The sequence below is a fragment of the Dermacentor andersoni genome, chromosome 7 (genome assembly GCF_023375885.2).
Source record: "Dermacentor andersoni chromosome 7, qqDerAnde1_hic_scaffold, whole genome shotgun sequence".
NCBI classification, from domain to species: Eukaryota; Metazoa; Arthropoda; class Arachnida; order Ixodida; family Ixodidae; genus Dermacentor; species Dermacentor andersoni.
In genome coordinates, this window is record NC_092820.1 from 86,273,150 (window position 1) to 86,296,314 (window position 23,165).

The following is a 23,165-nucleotide window of genomic DNA, read 5'->3' on the forward strand; positions in this document are numbered from 1 at the left end:
TGCCGCATTTTGTGCCCGCAAAAGTTATACTTGGCGAGCGCAGAGGCCCAATTCAGGAACGTTGATATTTGGAGGTCCTTGGGCTTCTGAGTTACCTGCCTAACTAGACCTAATGTGCCTAATGTGCCTAACTAGACCTAAATAGACCTAATGGTGCTGGAATTTGCAAATCAGGGTTCACTAAAACCAATATAGCCTCAAGTGATCTAGAATAAACGTGGCTCAAACAGTGTGACGTGCTCACTCAAAATGACTACTCCGAAGGCATAATCATGACAAGAAAAATTCTGTCTGCAGCGTTAACACCTCAAGTCCAAATTATTACTCAAACCAGACAAAGTAATATAAAATTTTGTAGCTTTTTTGTACACATGACGGAGAAAACATGTAAAGCTGGGAGGTTAGGCCGACGACCATAAGACGACCGTTACTTTAGACTGCGGACAACACATGTGCAGAGTAAAACATAGACAGCACGACAGAGTAATTATACTAGTCTCGCACACACCTGCGGAAGCGCAGTAAACATATAGTCGGTCGATGAGGCCTATCGATTTGAGGTACAGCAGCAATGTCTTCATTGCTTTCAAAAGTGGCTAGGAATAGCCGTTCTCCAAGGATATTCAACTGCGAAACTCTAATAAATATAGCTAGTCTAACTCTCTCCACACATACACAAATATGTAGGTTTTATTGTTGCATTTCATCTGGAGCCACAAACATGCCCTTTTCACTTCAGCTGTTTCTTGAATCGAAAACCACTAAACAACCTATAAACATCTAAGGCAGATCGCACTCATTCCACAGTTTCATTACGTCACTTCCTTGTGTCTTTTTATCTATCCAGGCTTTCATTTGTTCAATCTGATCCTGTGTAAAGTGGTTTCTCCAGTCACCCACAATTCCCTTACGCACGAACCCAGCACCCTCGTGCATCTCAACAGCTTCCGTTGGAATGTTCTTCAACATTTCAAATGAAGCAGATTTCTTAAACGCGCTTTCGACCAATTTTTTCACTCTGTTCGTCGGCTTGTCGCTGAAGAAGACTTTCATGTTTTCTAGACTGCAGGCGTCGAGCACCCTCTGCAGAATTACGCTGTCTTCACGCAGCGCAGCACCGTGTTCCACCGAGAGGAAGTCGGCAATCATGAGCACTTGAGCTCTCGTGTCCTCCTTCAGTTGTTCGTAGGTAAGGAAAAGTACATTTGTGTCGTTTCTCCGCTCGTACCACGGCAAGAGGTGGTCAAAATAGTCACCGTAAATTACCTGTGAAAAAAAAAAAAAGACGGGCCTGTTGGTTCCTCACAAGCAGTAAGAATACAATTCTTCCATTATATCTGAAAGATAGACTCAGAGTGCCTTACGAATGGAAAGTTGCTCGCGAAATCATACCCTTTCGCTCGCTTCACTATTGCTGACACGTGTTTTGTGTAAGGTGAATGCTCAAGACATGGGGATTTTCAGGGTGACTGAAAAGCATCACCACGCTTTTGAACCTGGTCATGATTTTTAAGAACGGAAAAATAAAGCCCTTGGGACTGCACTGAAGGCACCGTACTCTGAAATTTTCAGTGTGCGCTAAAATGTCGACTAAGAGGCATACGAAGGTTTGTTACAGCGCAACCTAAGAAAAAGACAACAGAATGTACAAAACGGCGACACGGCACTGTTTTGTACCTACTGTTGTCCTTGTCATAGGTTGCGCTGTAACAAACCTTAGTATGAATACCAACTAACTGGCCAACTTGCCGTTCTGATGCAGTATATGGCATGTTGCAGTATGCAGTATGAGGCATGTTGAACGAAATAGTATTGAAATCGAATGTATACATAGCTATATAATAAAGAAGCAATGTTTACCTTGCCGGATAAAAAAAGGGGTAAGTATCTTTCGAAGGAAACGTCGGTGACCGTCTTTGGAGTAAATCCTTTCAGGAAGTGGAAGTAAGACACGGCACAGTCGTAAGGATTCCTGGCGACATATATGTACTTTGCGTTGTCCACGGGTGTAAAAACTCGCATCGGGAGATGTGTCGAAATGGGTCCTGTCCTCGATGGATCCTCAGCAGGTCCGGCACCAGTAATGTCAATGAATGGACACATGAGGCTAAACTCACCAACGTTCGGGAGCTCTTTGCCGCGTGACAGAATGTTGTAAACAATGTGCACTACCCAGTTGGTTCCGGTTTTGGGGTACGTCACAACGATAATGTCACCTTGCCGGGGCTTGTAATGAATTGCTGAGTGGATGTTTTCATCTCGAAAGAAGTTGTGCATCCATACGCCTTCGACGAACCGATATGATTCTTGGTCCATATTACCTTCTCGTCAGGGTCTGCAAAAAAGTTTGCAAGAACAAATCACACCGAGTGTCCACAAAACCTTGCCTCATCTTTCTCTGAAAATCTCGAGTGCACCAAATACAAGGCTTTCCAGTTAACTCGTGCCAAGCATTAAAAAGCACATGTGAGCCACGCAAAGCACTTTTGCCATCAGGTGAGGTGATTATTTTACAAAAAAATAAGATTTTAAAGTATTGCTTGAAACGCGACCTCTTCAAAAGATAGGTTGTACAGCGTACTGAGAAAAGTTCTAATAAAGTATTTTCTAGATAGCTGTTGTGATTTTATTGTTTTGGTACTACAAAAATATTTAGTAATAATTCTCTCAAATATGCGTGAATGGCAGGATCAATGCTGTAAACAGACATAACTACTGAAAAGGCTTTCATTTAAGGTGATGGCTCAAAGATAGGGGTGATCACTTCCACTTTTCCCCATATTTCTGGCTGCTTAAGCAAAAGACCAAGTAGAGCCGTTCGTCAAATAATAAATACCGCATTCTTCTAGCCATGTCAATAGTTTGGTTGTGGATGCTTAAGACATTGGGATTTAAGGAATAAGGAATGTCCTAAATCGACGGCATGACCGAAGGAGATTCATTGCCAAATTGCGTTATGATCGAGAGGTCGGTCGTCACCATTTCCTCTCAAACATCGTTTACGTTTTTGTGCTTTTCATAATATTTAGCCGGCGTGAAGCATTGATCATTCTTTCGAAGCCGGCTGGAGGGCACTTATGTCGCAACGTTCAAACACCTAGTGACATGGTAAATTTGAAAATTTTCGCGTTTTTGGAGCATTCAAAAATTAAAACAACAACAGCTATTTGCATACATAAATTCGGTTTCATCTGTCTCAATACGATAGGCAACGACTTAATCGAAGATTTCGTGCGCCTAAATTAGCACATTGAACATTAGAATTTTCCGCTGAATAACGAGTTGCACAAAACAACAATTGGCAATACAGGGTTGGTTACAAGCACGCAGCATATAACTATCTTCTTCTAGGGTGGGGCAAGATTAACTGAAGCACTATTTAGAAAAAAAATATCAGCATGTTATTGATGCTTACCGTTAAGTGCACTACTAAGTAGCCTTAGGAATCTTAGGAAAAATGTCTTAGTGTATCCGTTATTTTAGATGTATTTATTTTTTTACCTTCAAGTTGGTGTTTACATATCACAAAGCCTACTCCTTTTTTCTGACACAGTAATTGGGCTCACAATTTTCATGAAAAGCAAAGAGCTGGGCAAGAGTACGTGGAGATTCGCACCCACGGTTGTGGCGTAATGGCTGTGGCGTTGCCCTGCTACGCTGGAGGGCGGTGGATCAAATGCCGACAGTGGCCGCCGCATGTCGATGGACACGATGAAAATATGCCCTTGTATACTGTGCATAGGATGCACGCTAAAGAGCCCCAGGTGGCTTTAATTATTTCTGAGGGCGACGCTACGGCGTGCTTCCTAATTTACGCCGTGGTTTCAGGCACGCTTAGTTCTAAAGCTTAATGAAAAAATAACTAAAGGGGTATTCAAGTAAACACAGGTCCTGTAAATATACGAATGTTCACTCTATTGAAATGTCGACGAAGCTTGAATCTCCACGCAGTAATGCTCACAAAAGATATGTCTTCATTGAGAGTTGCAAATAAGACTTCTCTTTAGGATAGTATTAAATTTTGCGGTTTTATACGTCAAAACCAAGACCTGATTAGGAGACACGCTGCAGTGGACGACTCGAGATTAAATTTGGCACCTTTATTTTTTTTAAATGCACCTCAATCTCAACACGGAAAACTTTTGCATTTCGCTCCTATCGACATGCGGCTGCAGCGGCCGTGACTGAACACGGGACCCCAAGCTTAGCAACGGACGGGAATAGCCACTAAGCTATCGCAGCGAGGAAGGTCTTTCTCCGGTGCCTCATTCAAGCACAACACTCGCGTAGCTCAGACAAACGAATCAAAGACCTTCAAACATGCAAGGAAGCACCTAACGAGGAATATTTAAAAAGAGTAAACAAATGTCTAACACACAAGACGGAAAGGAAGACAAGTACAAGAGCGGCCACTTACAAATTGGATCGCGAGGAAGCCTTCTGTCCCCCGGTGTAGCCAAGCGCATGCGCGAGAAACAACCAAAATTACTACAACTTTAACAGTAGCTGTGTGTGAAACACTAGGTTAAAATTACATGAAAATTTTAGAAAAGCCGGTGATGTAAACATCAGCAGAACCGCAAACAAGACAACTTTTTGTCAACAACACCTTGCTTCGCGCGCGCTCGAAGAGGCCTAAAGAGCTTTTATTCAGCGAAATACAATATTTTCCACTAGTGGCGCAGTTGGCAAACGAACAACGGCGTCCAATCTCCAGATAGCTAGTTATATCCGCCGTCTCAAGGACCTCACGTTGATGCCTTTCTTGCGCGTGATGGGATTTTTCCATACTGGCATAGGCTCCCGAAGACGATTAACTTTCATCTATTCTCGCAAACTACAAGAGCTTGCTTTTGAAAAAGCGTTTTGGTCCTCTATCTTCTAAGCGCTTCCGGTGGCGAATTGTCAAAGCATGTCGTGCTGTCGAGCGTTTACTAAAAGCTGGCGCACGCCCCCGGCTGCACCAATGGTAATTTTCATAGCAGCGGCAGGCCAAGTGCAAATAAATCTTGCAAACAAAACTCTTCTTTTTTTACCGCTTCATGCTCTGCGCCAACAATTAAGCTACTTTGACCTCACAGCATCCCTTGGAATCAATAGTGTTGGCCGATAAACTCGTAACCAAGTTCTTGCTGCATTACTCAAAAACCGCTCAAACATGTGATAACCTTCGAATCACTCACCTGATGGGCAAATGATTAACCAAGCAGTTTACTCAGGGGTGTGTGGACGACTGGGAAAAAAAAGTAATTCCAAAGTGTCTCAGTCAGTTTGTCGGATGACCAAAGGAAGGAGATTTTCAATCGCGTAATTATTTTAGCAACAACGTTTCGCCCAGCTCTCTTCACAAGCAATCACTCGCGGAATAGTGCTGGACACAACATCGTAACCTTTGTCTGCGGTGTCTTAAGTACAGGCGTCATCCGAAGCCCTTCCTGAAGCACGTGCACGTGATAAGAGCTTGGGAAAAACAACGATTACACACGCGCTTCAGCAGCAGAGTGCGAGGTGTATGAGCGTCATTCGCAAATTATTTGCGGATGGTACAAGAAAGTATATAACGAAACGAACAGTAGAATTTATACCGGCGACATAATCGAGATTGTCATTTCGTGCCAGTGATTGGCGTTCGAGATTATTTTTTATCTTTGTAGCAAACAATGAGATTTGATTATTTGTTCATCTGAAAGTCTTTAGCGTGTAGCCGCACATACAACAGCATGTGTCATTCAGATTATTTGCGTAATAAAAGAATGATGACGTACTTAACATACGTGTTCTGCCTCGTAATATTTTGCACCTTCTTTGTCCAAATTATACTATCGTTTTCTTCCATTCTTTAAGTTATTTAGGTTCTTCTTAATACGTTCTCTTCCTATAGTCTATTTTTCGTTAAAATGGATTACGTTGATTAGATTAATGTTAGCCCGAACAAGATCCCGTTGACTGATGTAACGGTACAGTAGAATACATCATTTCCACATATTTATGTCCATTCGTAGCTTCCTTCACGCAGAACTGTGCTCCGTTTCTAAAATCGGCTTAGATAACAAATCTGCAAAGCAACAGGTTATTGCAAAAAATAACTATCACTATTGAAATAGATTCACTGATCCATTTTAATACTTAGCTAAATGGTATGTCGAAGCAGGTGAGTGTGGCAAGGAATTTGTATGTGCTCTTCATGTAATAAGCACATATTTTGAAAAGCTGCCCACAAATTGTTTCTGAGAATGCCCTTACTTGCGAACGTTCTGCTTGCATTGAGCTTAGGAAAACACACGTTTTTTATAGGTATTGCAAATATTTTGCTTTAGCAGGGTCACACATAGATACAGTTCTATAGAGTGAAGCGAACCCCCCTTTTCCCACCTGCCACTCCTTGAGGTTAACGTTGCTGCCTAACTGCTGTATCTAGGTAACAGGCGCGCTCACAGCAAATGCAATTTTGAGCTATTATTTGCAGTTGTAGTGACAGTAGAGGCCGCGGAGCTTAGGCTTAGGCATAGTTAATCAGAAGAATAGCATTGGTGTTCTGTAGTGAGCTGCCTCCTCAGAATCTTCGCGTCCGAAGTTACCTTCTTGGCAAAAAAAACACCTTAACTAAGGAACGTGGTGTCAATTCTTTTATTTTTGTGATGCGGTGCTGCCACAGTCTACGAGAGAAAGAAAAGAAACACGAAAGCTCTTCTTCACCGTGCATTACCGTGCTTCGGCTCTATATTTCGCAAACTTCACCGATGATGCATCCCCATAATGCTTTTGCAACTAGCTCTAACGTACGACTCAATCACATGACGCTTACGACGGTGGCTGTTTAGGGGAGCTGGTACTCCGGGGCTCTTTCTTAAATTAGCGTTTACTCAAAAGAGGAGGCTCGAGATAAAAAGTGCCCCTCTGTCTTCTGTTTATTTTGCTGTGCTTTTCCGTACATTCCTCCTTTCCGTACCCCTTCTTTGGTTGTGTTAGTGCCACAAAACATCGTAATCGCACGTTTCACCCACACCACGTCTGACGACGCAAGGGTGAAGCATCGGGATCCTGTGACAATCTAGGCCCATAGCATTAGCACATGAAGAAAAATTTCGATTATAAAGCGCCGGGTGTTTCACGCTCTGAAATTTCTCAAGAATAGTTCGTAGCTTTAGTGTACCTGAATATCTCCGATTGGTGAGCACAGCGTACATATGCCGAACTAGGACAGGGAAGTTTTGTGTAATCTACAATGACCTTCTACTCTCCTATTGAATACAGAGATGCAATTCCACAAGCAGTTTGTTTGCAACGCCTGTGATCCCCTATCGGCTCTTCGAAAAGAGTGCGAAGTGACCTCTCTGCGTAAAGTTCTAACAAAGAAGGTAAAAAGAGGCGAGAAAATTTAATTCGAATGCATAAAAGGGGTGCCTACTTTCTGCCTTCTTGTTTACTAACAAGAAGAAACGCCCCAGTTTTCTTTATATCCCTGAATATTTGTCTTGATGGGGCTAATCACAAGTGACACACACGGGTGGCGTTTCAACATTAAAGCAATAATTTCTTTTATTAGCCAAGAGATATTTGCATGTTTTCGTATGAGCGGGTACGTTTGAACAGCAAGCGACTAGTATGAAATACTAACAGCCTTTAAATACAACAATCGGTCTTTGCTGCTAAAGAGTAGGTGAGTAAATACATTACCAAAAGAGGACGGATGTGAACAAATGGGCTTTTGTACATAAAAAAAAACGGATGTTTGTTCTTCGATTTCGCGGTCCGGAAAGGAACCTTTGCAAACATCAGCATAAGCAGAATAAGATGCGGAAAGCAAACGATGTCAATAGCAATATCCTTAATTACTTCAGTAAAGGCTGTTTTTGTGTAGTAATATGAAAAAGGCGTCAAAAAATTTCCGTTTAATTACACAAGTATGTTTTGTGTTGCATAGCCATATGGGCTTTCGCCTTAGATGAGAGCCTAATTTTGAGACATCGTCATCACGGCAAATCACAGTTTTTCCAGAGGCTCATGACGTCACTTCCGTGACTCTTCTTCGTGATCCAATCCTTCGTCTGCTGAATCTGCTCCGCGGTGAAATAGTTCTTCCAGTCACCGACGATTCCTTTCCGAACATACCCAGGTCCTTCATGCAGCTCGACACCTTTTGCTGGAAACGTGTTAGTCAATTGAGGCTTTTCAAGCTCTATTGAAGCTGTTTCCAACGCATTCTTCACCCTCTCCATTGGCTTGTCCGTGAAAAAGGCCTTCATGTTTTCAAAACTGCAGGCACTCATAATTTTGTGGAAGAGAGCTTCGTCTTCACGCAGTGCTGTTCCATGTTCTTCTCCCAGAAAATCCGCGATCCTTAGAACTTCTGCCCTGGTGTCTACTTTCAGTTGCTCGTAAGTGATGAGGAGGATGTTCTTATCGTATCGGCGTTCGTACCATGGCAGGAGATGGTCAAAGTAGTCACCATAGATGACCTAAAATATAAAACAAGAAACTAAACTGTAATTTAGTTCCAAATTGTTCCATTACAAGGTTCCAGACAATAGGTTACGTGGCCAATGTGGCCAATTCTTTGCGACAGTTTGGTTTAAGGAGAATAAAGTGTATGACCACGTAGACATTATTCTAAAAGCGATAGCTAACAAAATATCAATGTATTAATAATAACAATACCAAGCAATCTTTACCTGGTTTACTTAATATCACTGTCTTAATGATTTAGGGAGCGGTAAGAAACACGCGCTGTAATAGATGAAACAATATATGTGGCAAGAAAAAATATTTTCCTCGATCATGCCATGCGGCTACTGCAGCAGAGGATTACACGGGTAGCCGAGCAAGACACCAATAGGTGTATATATATTCTGTATGTTTCTATGGCCTGTATATATCTGAACTTCAATATTCTGTTTTCTATTCTGTGAAACATGCAAGACAATATGTGTTGATTAACTGGAAATTGATATCACAGCGGACTGGATTTGCTTTTTGTAAAAAAATAAAATAAGTAGCGAAAGCTGGTGTGCTGCAGCATTGATTTAGTACATTTAGCACATTGCCAACATTTTAGTTAGCCAGAGAGTATCAGTAGAAATTTTTATACTAAGAATGATTTCAGTGTTCAGTCTACGTTATTTCCCAATAATCCGTTTTAGTTCTAACATTAAGAAAATTCGCCGCCGAGGCTGCATCACGTCCAGCTCGATGGGATATCTATACGTACACTCGTGAGCAAAAGTAACCGACCCCTACGAGCGTGCGGTGAACTGACATCACAGCTGCGCATAGCACTACGCCACGTGGCCTCGCCTGGTGTCAACACCCGCACCAGCGGACATTTGCATGCTAACACTGCATGCCTGCATGACGATTTTTCCGTTACGGCTTGTTCAGCTGTGTTTGCACGGGCTTTTCCTTGAGCCTCCGCTCCACGTAAAGTACATTGCTCGTATGTGGCAGTTTTTTTTTTACGCTGACATCGTTCATTAAAAGATATTGCCCACTTGACTGAGAGCATAGTATCTGGCTTATGTTGTCGATGTGTAAAGGCAGTACGACTGCCTGCAGCTTGATTAGGTTGGGAGATTTCTGGAGAAGAAGCAGCTCAAAACACTGGTGTGCTAATATTTAGGGCCTGGTAGAACCCGCGCAGGCGACAATTTATCCCCCATCTGCAGTGTACTAAAGAGAGAGAAAGCAAGGACAGGAAAGGCAAGGAGGTCAACCAGTAGAGTAGCCGGTTTGCTACCTTACACTCAGGGTGGGGGAAAGGGGAATATAAAGAGGAAGAAAGGAAGAGAGTAAGTACTGAGTGCGTGTGGGAGGAACACTATACACAGGGACACTATAAACGATCTCTTAAGCAGGTGCACTTCAAATATTGTACTAGTGCACGAATCGCTTTTCGCGCGAGTAAAAGGATACGTTAAAATACGAACGTTAAATGTCACGCTTGAAATAACTGATCACTGGGAAAGTGACATTGAAACGCGAAAGTTTATGACTTAACGGATTTATTTATAGCATTGCGTACTGCTCCTCTAGACGACAGCGAGGTTTTCACTGCCTTTGTAGTTATTCGTACGAGAGAAATGTTGAGCGTTTGCACGTGCGTGAGCACTACTATATCTTGACTCTCAGTTATTGCAAAAGTTGCTCCTAAAACTACATTTAGTGATTGCCTTATCAGCAACATAATTCCGCGCTTCCAGTCAGAACTGTGTATGATTCGAATAGAAACATCGCGCATAATGCTGAATTTCAAAGAAAGTATTACAGGAAAGTGGTCGATAGTAAAAAATATACAAAAAGATAGGTCTTTACCTTGCCGGTTAGGAAGAGGGAAAGAAACTTCTCAAAAGAAACATCGGTGAACGTCTTGGGTGTGAGCCCTTTGGAGAAGTGGTAGTAGGAGACAGCGCAGTCGTATGGGTTTCTAGTGACGTAGATGTACTTCGCCCATTCCACAGGTTTAAAAGCTGCTAGGGGCAAGTGAGTGGTGATACCCCCTCGCCTCAACGGGTTCTCGGCCGCTTCAGCTCCGGTCAGCTCGATGAAAGGACACATAAGGTTGAATTCAGCAGGGCTAGCGAGGCTCTCCGCTTTGGTCAGAATGTTCCAAACGATGAACTGCGTCCAGTTGGTGCCACACTTCGGGTAAGTTACGAGTATGACGTCACCACGTCGAGGTTTGTATCGCATTGCTGAACGAACTTTCTCTTCTTGAAACAAGTTGTGGATCCAGACGCCATCGACATATCGGCAAGACCCGTCGTCCATTGCCGTCCTGGCTCTTTATTGCCTGCAATATTCATATGGACAACACTATCATGCAGGCGTGCTTCAATAAAAAGACGCCCGAAGGATAAAACAAAAGGCGTCATTCAGTGGCATTGCATAGCATCGTTATAAAATATCCTGTCTTCTTTAATTTTGTGCCGTTGCCCACGCTACTAGCCCATAGCTAGCTGCATTTTTATACAAGACATCATAAACCTAACCAACACATCTCTTGCTCCACTGAAAATTCAACAGTTCTTTGATACGATTAGCATCTTTTGGACACTTTACAATCTTTGCTGATGTTTCCATGTTTCTGTATTGCCAAGTTAATACTGCTCTAATTATTTCTTCGCAAAGCAGGGTCACTAGGCATGTACCACTGAATAAACAGAATACTTCAGGGACGTTATTTCAGGAACGTATGTGCCGTTTTTCAATGAACTTCTGTGACGCCACATCGAGACTGCCACTATGTTCTACATGGTATGTGCCGCTCTTCAACGACAAGAAAGGTGTATGTGAAAATTTCTCCAGTACCGGAACGAATAAAACTCAGTGTTGCGGCAATCTTATCGGAATATATTCACACACGCTGTAAAGCGTGATTTTCGCGATGGCGTCACTTGACGGCACAACGTTCCCAGAGAGCAGCGCGAGCAAGGAGCGTGGTTGCATGCACGCGTCATTTTTAGCGTGTTTCTGTAGAGGCCCATACGGTGTATCACTACATGCGTTCAATGCCTACTACGTTTAAAGTGACATTCGTCTTGCCCACAATCTTTTTGCCTCCTCTGTGTTCGTAGTAGGTAGCTTAAAATAAACTGCGCATGAATTCTATAATAATGTACTTTGAATTTAAACACTATTGTTTCCTTTTCTCTAGAAATGCCAGAGGGATGAAAAAATAAGCCTTTTTCCTCTCAGAAGGAGAAAAGGTTCCCAAAGACAATAAAATTTGTGCACTGCAGGAAGGCCGATACACTGTGTAATGATGGGCAGCATTTGCATTGTCACTGCTTGGGGCCCTTTAACCTAAAGCTATTCCAAACTGTTTTCTTACAATCTCCTGCCGTCGAGTTTGCGTAACCACCGAAGTAAGCATCGGGCGGTGCCCCGCAGTGTTGTTTGAACCACCCAGTCAGACGTCCCTCGCTTGTACGCGGTGACTTTTGCTTGGTTTCGAACCGAATTGGCATTGCCTTCTGCGGCAGTATTTAGTAGCATTTATTTGGCTGGCGAGAAGCGAGGAGAGCACAGAAAAGGAGAGGAATTCAGTGGGAGCGACCTAGCACAGTGAGAGAAGATACCGGATGAGGAGAGTGGTGCCGACGTCCGGCAGTGGCCCGCTTTCTCTTGATTAGCTTGGGGTGGCGCATCCTCAGCGAAGAAGGGTCGGCAGAGTATAGTAATGTGCGTGCCGACGGCGTTGTACTGAGACCTAAAAATCTTCAGGTTACCCGAGTCCCTCAGAGCAGCTAGCGCCACAGCGGTCGATAGGCAGACGTCTTCTATTCTTTTCGGAATAAGGCGATCTCCGTATATATCGAAAATAAGCTTCTGTTTCGTTCGCCATATTATTGCATATTTGATGCGCACATGTCACTCGGAAGAGAGGAGATTTTGCGGTTTCTGATGTCACGTGACTAAATGGGGAAGGGCGCGAGCCGGAAAGCATTTGTTCAATATAGTAGGGCCAATGAGAAATAAGAACGTGTCGAACAAGAAATAGATATTTCTTTCTTGTTCGGTCTAACCACGCATATTCAGTGTGCACACGTCATACTATAAAGGGAGTTTTCGCGGGTTTGGTGACGTCGCGTGACAGACAGAACAAGCACGAGAAGCCCGAAAAAAAATTGTCAGTTGCGGAGGTTTCGCTGCATCAATATAAAAAAAAACTGTTTGGAATAACATTGCGCTAGAGCGCCCAGAAGTGAAATGCATCATTCGCATACATAGAGCAAATTTTATTAATTACCTGTAGTTCACAATAATTATAAAGAATGAAGTTACGAGAAATGGTAGGGCTGATGACACTGCCAAAACCTTATTTAGGTTCTCTTGCTATCTGTCGCGTTTGATTGCTAGTTGGCCATTCGATTTTGATTGTACCGCCTCCTTTTGCCTCTTGTGCTGATGAACTGATGAAACGGCCCTTCACCACAATTGCGTACACTACGAAAACTTGAACAGAGTTTCATAGCTATTAAAATGTATTTACATTATATGCATCTGGGAACAACAGATTCAACTAAGTGTAATAAGATCCAGTGCAGCGCTAACTAAATACTGGATAAAGTAAGTGTCACACTACAGAATATCACATACTAAAAGATAAATGGAGGAACACAAAGGGAGAGAGGCGCTTTCCAAAAGCACAACTGAATTTTCTTTTGTAATTGCGCAATATCAAACTGGCTAGTTTGATATTGCATAAAACCAGGCACTATAAAGTAGTTATTTTTTCAGTTGTTTCATTAAAGCAGATACACTGATCAGACATACTTAGAAGAAATGTTTATACAGATATTAAAACCATTTTATGTCTTCATTACTCAGTATATCACCATTCAAGAATGCTTAAGCTTCGCATTTTATTTCGTATATTGCAACTGACGTAGTAGTGACTAAGCCTTTTTACTCTTATGCACTCAGGCCTCAAGAATCACTCTGTAAAACAAATTTACACGTAACGTACTCAGGCGTACTTTATTGTTGGAGTTACAGTTGTTTAGCACGCAGGTGATGTGCATAGTAGCAGCGCAGCATGTAAATTATTCTCCAGATCACATAGCTTACCTCAGTGCCTAGGATACCCCGATACGACTTGCGCGGTAAAGTACAGGTTCTGGAGCAGCTGTGCCCAGTTCTGGAAAAGAAGAGCGAATGGTTGTGTCTACCGGTTCCGTTATAGCGATGTCGTTGTTTTTGCTCTCACTTCTCCGCAGTTCTCAAGCGATCTATGTACACCTCGTGGGAAGCTTTTACGACCCATGCAACGTGTGGAATGCCGGCTTTTGTGGTGCATTCGCAGTTGTCATATGGGCGAAAATACTGTCTTTGTTGCACACATCTGATGATAAGGGCGCTGGATAGACGACTACGACGAAAAAGTAAGCTTTCTCGCAAGGGCCGAGAAATGTGGAGGTCAGCGGCACTCTGTGACCTACATTCACTAGAAAGCACACCACCGCGAGCTTTTCTATCCTTAAGGTCCAATGTTCTCTCACGTAATGTAGTTTATTTCTTAAAAAATGTGCAGCAAGAGAAACAAACACACGTGAGATTTTACCAAATCTTTTGTATCCCTGCGAGCTGCACGTCCAATGACCATTTACCAACAAATGAAACGCGATGATTTATACACTATGGTTGTTTTCTTCGTTAAGTTGACTCTGGACTCACTGAAAGAAATGCGATGCAAAAAATAGTTTTGAGGGAGAGAGAGCAAATGATAAATGAAACGCAGGGATGTTAACCAGGACTGAGCCCGGTTGGCTACGCTACACTGGAGAAAGAGAAAAGGGGACGGAAAGATTAAAAGAAGAAGAGAAAATCTACTGGCGATATCATTTGGCCACTCAGTCCGGATCACAGACGGTGACTCGATCCGGTAGCTTTCCAAAATCGTAGCAACGTGTTTGTGGCTTTCTGTAGCAGCGATATGGGAGGCCACAGTCCTGAGATGTTGTTCAATGCTAACTGTGTTCTATCTAGCTCATTGAGAGCTGTGCAGAGGTCATATCTTTCATTTGCAAAAGATGGGCATTAGCACAGTAGATTCAGGACAACATTCATTTGGGCTAGATTGTGCATACTTGAATTTGGAAGGAACAGCGCCAACTATGGATATCACAGGCGCTTGTCCTGTGTCGTTCTCCCCACTTGCGATCGTCTTAGTTGGCGTTGTTCCTTCCTAATTCAAGCACAGTAGATGTTCTACAGCTTCCTCGACACCGCACGCATTGAACTCGGCGCTATCAGCCATTCCAATCCAAACGTATATGCATTGGTGAATGCGACGCCTAAGCGTAAGCATTGACGTTTGGATTGTAAGTCCTGCCGTACTATTTCAAAACTTGAAATTGTCATTTTGCAGTAACATAAAACGATATGTAAATGCACCAAACATTGCAGGATACGCAGTTTTTTGTTGGCCGCTGTAGAATTAGAGCGCATGTGTGAGGCCAGTCTTTAAACAACTGAACTATTGAATAAATATTTCTGAATTATGGATAGTGTAAAAGAGCCCAGTAAAGTGTTTAATTTTGTTTTTATTTCCGACGCTCTATTATTGCTTTCTGTTGCTTCGATAGAGACGTAATAAATTAGGCATAAGTGGCCTTACAATGCTCGACCTTCGCCCTCTTTTCAAACTTCGAAGTTGAGAAGCGAATAAATTACCTTGAATAGTGGAGGACCTGAAGTACACAAATAAAGTTCACCTAAACTGTTGGAATTGTGTGCATAGCTATAAAGCGAAAGATACCGCGCTTAATTAAATACGCCCTCGTGCTTACAGAAGCATAGAATCTGAGGAAAACGAGGACAGTGTTTATGTTTCAGCCCTACAAAAAAAGAAGAAACACCAGAATACTTTTACTGGGGTGACATATATTTAGATATCCACAAGGCTATAATAAAGTATGTATTACAGGAGTCCCTGATTTTAAATTCAATTTTTAGGCGTAAAATAACCTGTTATCTACAAATATGTTAAACACAGGCAAAAGACATTTCGCTGTTCAATATAGAAACAATATATATAAAATGACTTTTCATCCAAAAATAGTGCATTATAATTGCCAGAGACACTTTACAATCTTCACATCACTCTCAAAGACGATTGTCTTTCAATAAAACCAGCATAGCCGGAAGAAACCACTTAACCTCACTGCCATTACTCACCTCGCTCTGTATCAACACACGCTGCTATTATTCTCTGCTACAAGAAAACGCTGTCGTTCAGCGGTACCACGCCGAGCTGGTAGCTCACAGCATGGCGAACCAGCACGCACCACCTGGAACCGTCGGTGTGCATAAATAACCGTATTTCTTGAACCATAGCTAAAGGACCGACTAGGAAGGAGCATGGCTTTAAAACATAGCGCTGTTCCGCGTTTTCAGAATCGTTCATGGAATGATAATTTACCGTGCATGAAAAATCGCTCTGTGAAGGTGCGTCAAGCGAAGATACAGTAATTCCTCAAAGGGTGCAAATTTGGCCGGATATTCCAAGTCTGATTCCGCAGCACAGCGGCAGTGAAATGATTTGTGCTGAGTGTAATGCACATGTACATTTGGCGTTGAAGTTGATATCGCCTTTCATTGCTTGACGTTGACTTTGCGAGAATGTTTAACTGGAGCACCAGTGTGTTTTGTGGCACATTGGAAGGACAGGTTTCTCAAAAGTCTAGGATATCTATTAGGCAGACACAAATTATTTACTAGGAAACAAGAGAGCGGGAAGGAGAAAGGAAGAAGATGACAGAAAAATGCACTCGCTACACTATGCATGGCTACTGGACACAAGAAGATACACAGTGACGTTGTCCATGTCAACATAAACCAGACTTAGCTGGTTATGAAATAACAACTATATCAACTATCTATCCTATTGGAACCGAGTCATCGACTACAATTTCGCTATTTACCAAAGGTTATAAACGGAGAAATACGAATTTATTCCGTACTCTGATACCTTCTCTGCCTGCACACTACGACTTGTCCTGCAAGTATGTGCGGCCCTTCATTACATTATGTGTAATGGCCTGATGTGTAATGTCTAAAGCGTGTCATGGGATATTATAAATATTTGCTCGAAGTAAAAGAAATATACATATACGCAATATCACACTATCGAATCGTGCGGTTTACAGTTATTTCCCATGTCATTTCAGATGTATGAAATACTGCTTTCATTGTATTCAACTTGGAATGTTATGACTATTGAATCACAACGTTATGTTCAACATCACCACCCTCTTAAAATGTTCAAACCCTTTTGGGTGTAATGCGGGTGTATTTATCTTTTCACCTTTGTAAACACTCTTGAAACAGCCTTTTTAACGGGAAAGAATGTTCAATAAGAAAACACCCTTGGAACACCCTAGCCTTTCTAATTTATACCCTAATTTTAAGGGAGTAAGTGAAGAAGCTTATAGTATGTGATAAATGAACATTGAAAGTTAACGCGTTGATATTGGCTATACAAGAAACTCGCGCTATCTCCGCTTGAATCAGGCAGCTGGAATGATCAGATCGGGGCAGCAGCGCACTAACTACGAACAGCGGTTAAAAATGAAGTTTGCCAATATGTTGATATCGAACGGATGACACTAACGCGCAGGCTTTTTATAGCCAAATATCCGCAAAAGGTCTCACGTGATCAATGGCAAAATATTTACAATGCTATCACTGAAAACTTAAAGGTGTACAACCAGTAAAACTAGGAGTGAGGTCTAACGGTAAATAGCTCACCAACTTAGGGTTTGTAGATGACATTGGCATACTCAGCAACGCTGCAGACTATTTGCAACAAACGTTTGAGGACCTTAGCGAAGAAAGTGTAAGAGCCTGATTGAAAGTTATTATGCAGAAGGGAAAAGTAATGTTCCACAGCCTGGGGAGAGAACGAAATGTCGTGGTCGGCAGTCAGCCTCTAGAACCTGCGCAGAAATACGTTTATTGAGGTTAATTACTCGCAGGTGCCTCTGATCAAGGAAATTAGCAAAAATAAAACACTAGTTGGAGAGCTTACGGCAGGCATTGCTAAATCACAACCGTGGAGCTTACTGCTAATCATTCTTTCTACCGTTACTAACGTATGGGACCGAAACTTGGAAGTTACCAAGGAAGCTTGGGAAGACGAATATTAGGCATGACTATAATAGACTGGAAGGCAGCGATGTGGATCAGGGAGCGAACGGGGATAGCTAATATTCTGATTGGCATTAAGAGGAAAAAGTCGTGCCGGGCAGACATTGCGATGCGTACGGGAGAGAACTGCTGGTCTATTGGAGTTGCAGAATGGGTGCTAAGGGAAGGGATGCACAGTCGAGGACGGCAGAGAATAAGGTGGGCGTGATGGAATTAGGAAATTTGAAGACACGTGGAACCAGTTAGCACAAGACAGTGGCATTGGAGACCGCTGGAGAAGCTTTCGTCCTGCGATGGACATCAAAATATGGTGATGATGATGACGATATGATAATGATGATGATAGGTTAGTGGGCGGATTGTTTTAGAAAAACTGGCCACCCTGTATATGCAATGCCTCATGACCTCGAGCGTACCGGAATCTCAGAAGAACGCTAACATAATCCTAATCCATAAGAAAGGGGACACCAAAGACTTGAAAATTTATAGAACGATCAGCCTACAGTCCGTTGCCTACAAAGTATTTACTAAGGTAATCGCAAATAGAATCAGGAACACTTTAGACTTCAGTCAACTAAAGGACCAGGCATGATTCCGTAAAGGCTACTCAACAATAGACCGTATTCACACTATCAATCAGGTGATACAAAAATGTGCGAAATACACCCACCCCTTATATATAGCTTTCATTGATTACGAGAAAGGGTTTGATTCAGTTGAAACCTCAGCAGTCATGGAGGCATTACGGGATCAAGGTGTAGACGAGCCATGTATAAAAATACTGAAAGATATCTATAGCGGCTCCACAGCCACCGTAGTCCTCCATAAAGAAAGCAAGAAAATCGCAACAAAGAAAGGCGTCAGTCAGGGAGATACGATCTCTCCAATGCCATTCACAGCGTGTTTACAGGAGGTATTCAGAGAACTGGATTGGGAAGAATTGGGGATAAGAGTTAATGGAGAATACCTTAGCAACTTGCGAATCGCTGATGACCGGGGTAGTTGGAGAATAGTGTGATGATTATGATGATAAAATCACTCTTGTTCTATAGTGGAAGCTTAATTGGCATCGCAACTTCGTTTACCTACATCATTAGGTCGTCGTTCTCGATTTCCGTAATACCGTGTATTTCCATATTTAACCTGCGGCTACGGCGTTCAAGATTATCCAGATCCCGTTTGATTTGGACAATTCACTGCTCGAATCTCCCTGTTCAAGTTGATCAACTCTGTTTGTTAGTTGCGTGGTAACTTTTTCCTGAGCCTGCAGCCTCGTCTGAAATTCATCGAATTTGTCAGAAAGATGTTGCGCAGACGATTCCAGTTCCACCAGTTTGAATGGCAGAACCAAAATGGTATCTAGCTCGGTTTCGATTGCTAGAAGTCGAATTGCTATGTCTTTCTGCGGCGTTTGCCGCTCAAGTTCAGCATCCGCCCCTTGTCCCACCCCCAGACATGTCTCACATTTCCATGCCTTCTTAGTGACATCGCGATTTTCAGTATAAGCTTTTTCCGTTATGCGAGAGCACGAACCAAAGTGAAATTTGAATTTGCACTCGCTGCAAGTCATGTAGAAGCCATTGTCAGGCACCGCGGAGCGGCACACACAACAACGCGACATTTGAACAGGTACTACTAACACTCGTGAATCTCAAGCAGCGTTGGCAGCCGCGGCTGGCACATACAAAAGGTAACTGACAGAAAACTCCAACCTGTAATATTTCAAAAACGTGTTTAAGTGGACATGCGTCAGATGCTGCCGCTACTGCCAAAGTGCGCAGGAGAACGGTCGTCAGGGCTTGATATAGCCACTGGTCCAGGGGGCGCTCCGAAAAGTGCGTTGATAGCAGATCTATGGCAAGGAAATCCGTGCGGCGGTATGGGCTCGCAGTATCGGCAATGAGGCTACAAGTTGCAGAAGGAACCGGGAGTAAAGTTGAATGCTTGGACCCGGGGTAGGCTAAAGATGGGGTACGGGCACCACAGCCTTGCAACGAGCGCCTGACGATTCCACGGGTAAAGTTTGTAGAGGAGGCAGAAGCCACCGTACCTCTAATATTTCAAAAACGTGTTTCAGCGGACATGCGTCAGATGCCACCTATACGGCCAAATGCGCAGGAAAACGGTTGTCAGGACTTGATATAGCTACTGGTCCATGGGACACTCGGAAAAGTGCGTTGATAGCAGATCTATGGCAGTGAAATACGTGCAGCGGTATGGGCTCGCAGTATCGGCAATGAGGCTTTAATATTTCAAAAACGTGTTTCAGTGGACGTGCGTCAGATGATACCGCTGCTGCCAAAGTGCAAGCTATCTTGAACCAGGTGTTCGGTACACGGTACCTTTGAAGCCAAAACATGGTGCTTGAGCCATATAGGCAACTGAGTTCACAACTTCACACAAGTGGGCTGTCACAACAGAAAGTTGAGAACAAGCAGCATTTTTACCCTTGTTCTTTTAGAACATTACTGCAAGTTATTCTTTCACCAAGACTTGCAATCATGCATAGGTAATGAGAACATGGCATTTGTGACACACAAGGGGTCATGTTTCTAAAGTTTAATTAGATCAGTAATCTATGAGATGGAATTATAAAAAGTATACCTTTTGTTCCTCAGTGGCCTCTTGGAGAGACATGACAATTTGCAGCAGTTAATTTTGACTTTTTATGTCTAGATTTGGTGTGCATGTAGCAACTATATCTAACAGTCAGTGCTCTATCCTACCCAGTTTTTATGCTATCGTTGTAATATTTTTTTGAGCAGTTTAGCTGAGCGAAGTATATGTCTTTACTATTACTAGTTTTCATGTTCAATATTTGTGGCAGTGCTCACTAGTTATTACTAGCCCTGTTTTGTTCACATAGACACTGAAACTTGTTCTTTCTTATGTGGCCGGTTGTTTTCGCACTTTATGACAAGATGAAGTGATTTTCGAATGACAACATGTGATAGTTTGTAGTGAGGTTATTTCAAAAAACTTTCCTGCTTAAAATTTATTTGAACAAGCCTGTGCCATTATTCGGTGCTTATGTCTTTGTATTGGTATGGTTTTACTCCTTATCTTCCTTTTTACTTTTAAGATGTGCAGACTTTATTTTGTAACGATTTCTCTTTAATGAAATAATAAATACTTTTCTTCTGACATTGCCTCACAAATTTTACAATGATTTTGTTCAATTAGGTAACCTTAGAGTATCTAATTGTTATTGTGATAGCTTAACTTAAATTGCCTGTGGGATACTCAGTCCAAGCACAGAGTGAAAAATAAACTAAATTATTGGGTATAAGCAGGTCACTGGCAGTAAATGGAACATACATAAATTTCAGGAAGTAGTGCATGCTGCTATAATAAACAGCATGCACAGCTACGCATGCGGTTTTGTTTGTAAATGCAGAAACATTATTGAGAAATCGTTAAGTACTTCTTGTTTACCTAAGGAGTGGAAGGTTGCAAACGTGGTACCAATCCATAAAAGTGGCCCAAAAAATATTGTCTCCAACTAAAGGCCAATTTCTATAACTAGTGTGTGTAGTAAAACAATGGAGCACATTGTATACAGTTCCCTAATAAAACATCTAGAAAACCATATTTTTTTTTAGCAAATAGCATGGTTTTAGGTCTGGTCGTTCTTGTTCGACCGAGGTCCTAGAATTCAGCCACGACCTTTTTCATTCATTCGATCTCGGTATACAGACTGACTGTATATTTCTAGATTTTAGAAAGGCATTTGATTCTGTTCCCCATGTTTTACTGTTGTATAAGCTATCATCCCTCGGTATCTCTCCTTCATTGCTTGATTGGATTAAATGTTATCTACAAGAACGCATGCAACGTGTTGTAATTAATGGCTCACAATCTGATTATGTTGATGTTACATCAGGAGTTCCCCAGGGATCTGTTTTAGGGCCATTGCTGTTTTTGGCTTACATCAATGACATTGCTCAGGTTGTGTCATGCAAAGTGCGTCTGTATGCGGATGATTCTATGATTTATCACTGCATTAGGTCTGCCACTGACCACGAGTGTTTGCAATGCAATTTGGACTGTATAACACGCTGGTGTGTTCGGTGGCAAATGTCTTTAAACCCCAGTAAGTGTCAGTACGTGTCCTTTACACGTAAACAAAATCCACATCTATTTCATTATACATTAGACAATGTCCAGCTATTGCGAGTAACTCAGTATAAGTATCTTGGTGTTTATTTCTCATCGAATTTAACTTGGACTAAGCACGCTGAATATGTTACAGCGAAAGCCTGTAAAATGCTAAATTTTGTTAAACGCAACTTCCGGCTAGCTCCTCCGAAAATTAAAGAACTACTTTATTTTTCGAACGTAAGACCCATATTAGAGTATGCCTGCATGGCCTGGGACCCGCAAACCAAAACTCTGTCTAATATGCTCGTGCATGTACAAAACCGCGCAGTCCGTTTTGTCTGTAATAACTATGACTTTACTTCTAGTATTACAGCACTTAAGGACAACTTGGGGTGGGAATTATTAAGCACACGCAAAAAAAACATGAGGTTGGAAATGCTTTTTAAAATTTATTTCGGCCTGGTTTAAATAGATAGAGAAACTTACCCTTTACCTCCTCATTTCTTATCTCTCAGAAGTGTCCACTACTTAAAAATAAGAGAACTCATTTGTAGAACAAGCGTCTTCAAGCATTCATTTTTTCCGCACACAATATCACAGTGGAATCAGCTACCGCAGGAAATTGCTGATTGTCACACTGAAGCATCATTCAGAGCATTTCTGCTGAGCATATAGTGGCGTTAATTTTTCTATTGTTGTGTTATTTTTTGGTTGACCAGTTCTGTATTTTGTCGAGCTTATGTACACTGTATATTCCCCCCTGCAATAATGCCTTCGGGCGCTGCAGGTACTTGAAATAAATAAATAAATAAATTATTCTAAGTGGAAGCGCTTTGTTGCACTTTGTTCTTTGGCTTTCAGTGCTACCTTTAAGTCATTATATATGTGAAGGTACTAGTAGAAGCATAACATGGAGATAAATGAAAACTTTAATTATCAGAGGTATAAAAGATGCGCTTAAAACGGCAAAAAACTGCTTGACGGGCAACCGTATGCTTCTGTAGTACTGCACTGGTTAACGTCGCCAATCCACACATTGCTTGCGCTCTATTGCATTCAATATGAGCTACAACAACGGGCTGTTGTGACTGTCCCTACTGGTCAAGCTGGTGTTGGGCGAAAATTTTTGACCAGGAAAAGTGGAGGTTTTTATTTATTTCAGAAAATGATGTAACATCATGCTTTTGGTAGTGTGCTGTTTCCATGGAGTGATAAGTACTGGTGCTCCAAGGTGCGGGAGATGCTGTGGCGTTAGTGCAGCGCGCTTTGTTATAGCGCTCTGCGTCCTGCCGGCAGTGTACTATCACTGCAGAGGAAGATGACGAAAAGCATAAGGTGTGTGCATTGCTGCGATTGTGAAAGTTGAAATTTTTTGCCTGAAAGGGTCGCACGTTATATATGCTACCAGATGATAGCCC

At 42.2% G+C, this 23,165-nt stretch overlaps 2 protein-coding genes across 5 annotated transcripts in view; both read right to left on the reverse strand.

Annotated features, from left to right (window-relative positions):
* Positions 1-672: 672 nt before the first annotated feature.
* Positions 673-23,165, reverse strand: part of LOC129380071 (sulfotransferase 1B1-like) — a 28,381-nt gene continuing 5,888 nt past the window's right edge. Inside the window, exons 1-3 of one of the 3 annotated variants that reach the window (XM_050181378.3) lie at positions 5,184-5,374; positions 1,861-2,335; positions 673-1,266 (exon numbers count right to left, since the gene is read on the reverse strand). In XM_050181378.3, coding sequence (XP_050037335.1) covers positions 781-1,266; positions 1,861-2,316 — 942 coding nt within the window. In that variant the 5' untranslated portion in view covers positions 2,317-2,335; positions 5,184-5,374 and the 3' untranslated portion in view covers positions 673-780. Of the gene's footprint in view, positions 1,267-1,860; positions 2,336-4,417; positions 4,440-5,183; positions 5,375-23,165 lie in introns of those variants that run through there. The other 2 variants (XM_072289075.1, XM_055072715.2) reach the window with 2 other exon arrangements.
* On the reverse strand, positions 7,878-13,636 carry LOC126534148 (sulfotransferase 1B1-like). Of its 2 annotated transcripts, XM_055072716.2 has the most exons (3): positions 13,567-13,636; positions 10,309-10,786; positions 7,878-8,459 (listed from the first exon to the last, which is right to left on the reverse strand). In XM_055072716.2, exons 2-3 carry the CDS (start codon positions 10,762-10,764, stop codon positions 7,974-7,976), a joined length of 942 nt encoding a protein of 313 aa, XP_054928691.1. In that variant the 5' UTR covers positions 10,765-10,786; positions 13,567-13,636; the 3' UTR covers positions 7,878-7,973. The 2 variants fall into 2 exon arrangements, with proteins under 2 accessions (XP_054928691.1, XP_050037336.1); XM_050181379.3 differs by lacking the exon at positions 13,567-13,636 and having other exon boundaries at positions 10,309-10,823.

Coding starts and splice junctions, on each gene's coding strand:
- LOC126534148 (XM_055072716.2), bottom strand. CDS start 10,764: ATGGACGACGGGTCTTGCCGATATGTCGATGGCGTCTGGATCCACAAC. Junction 8,460..10,308: donor CCCTCTTCCTAACCGGCAAG/GTAAAGACCTAT, acceptor TTTATATTTTAG/GTCATCTATGGTGACTACTT.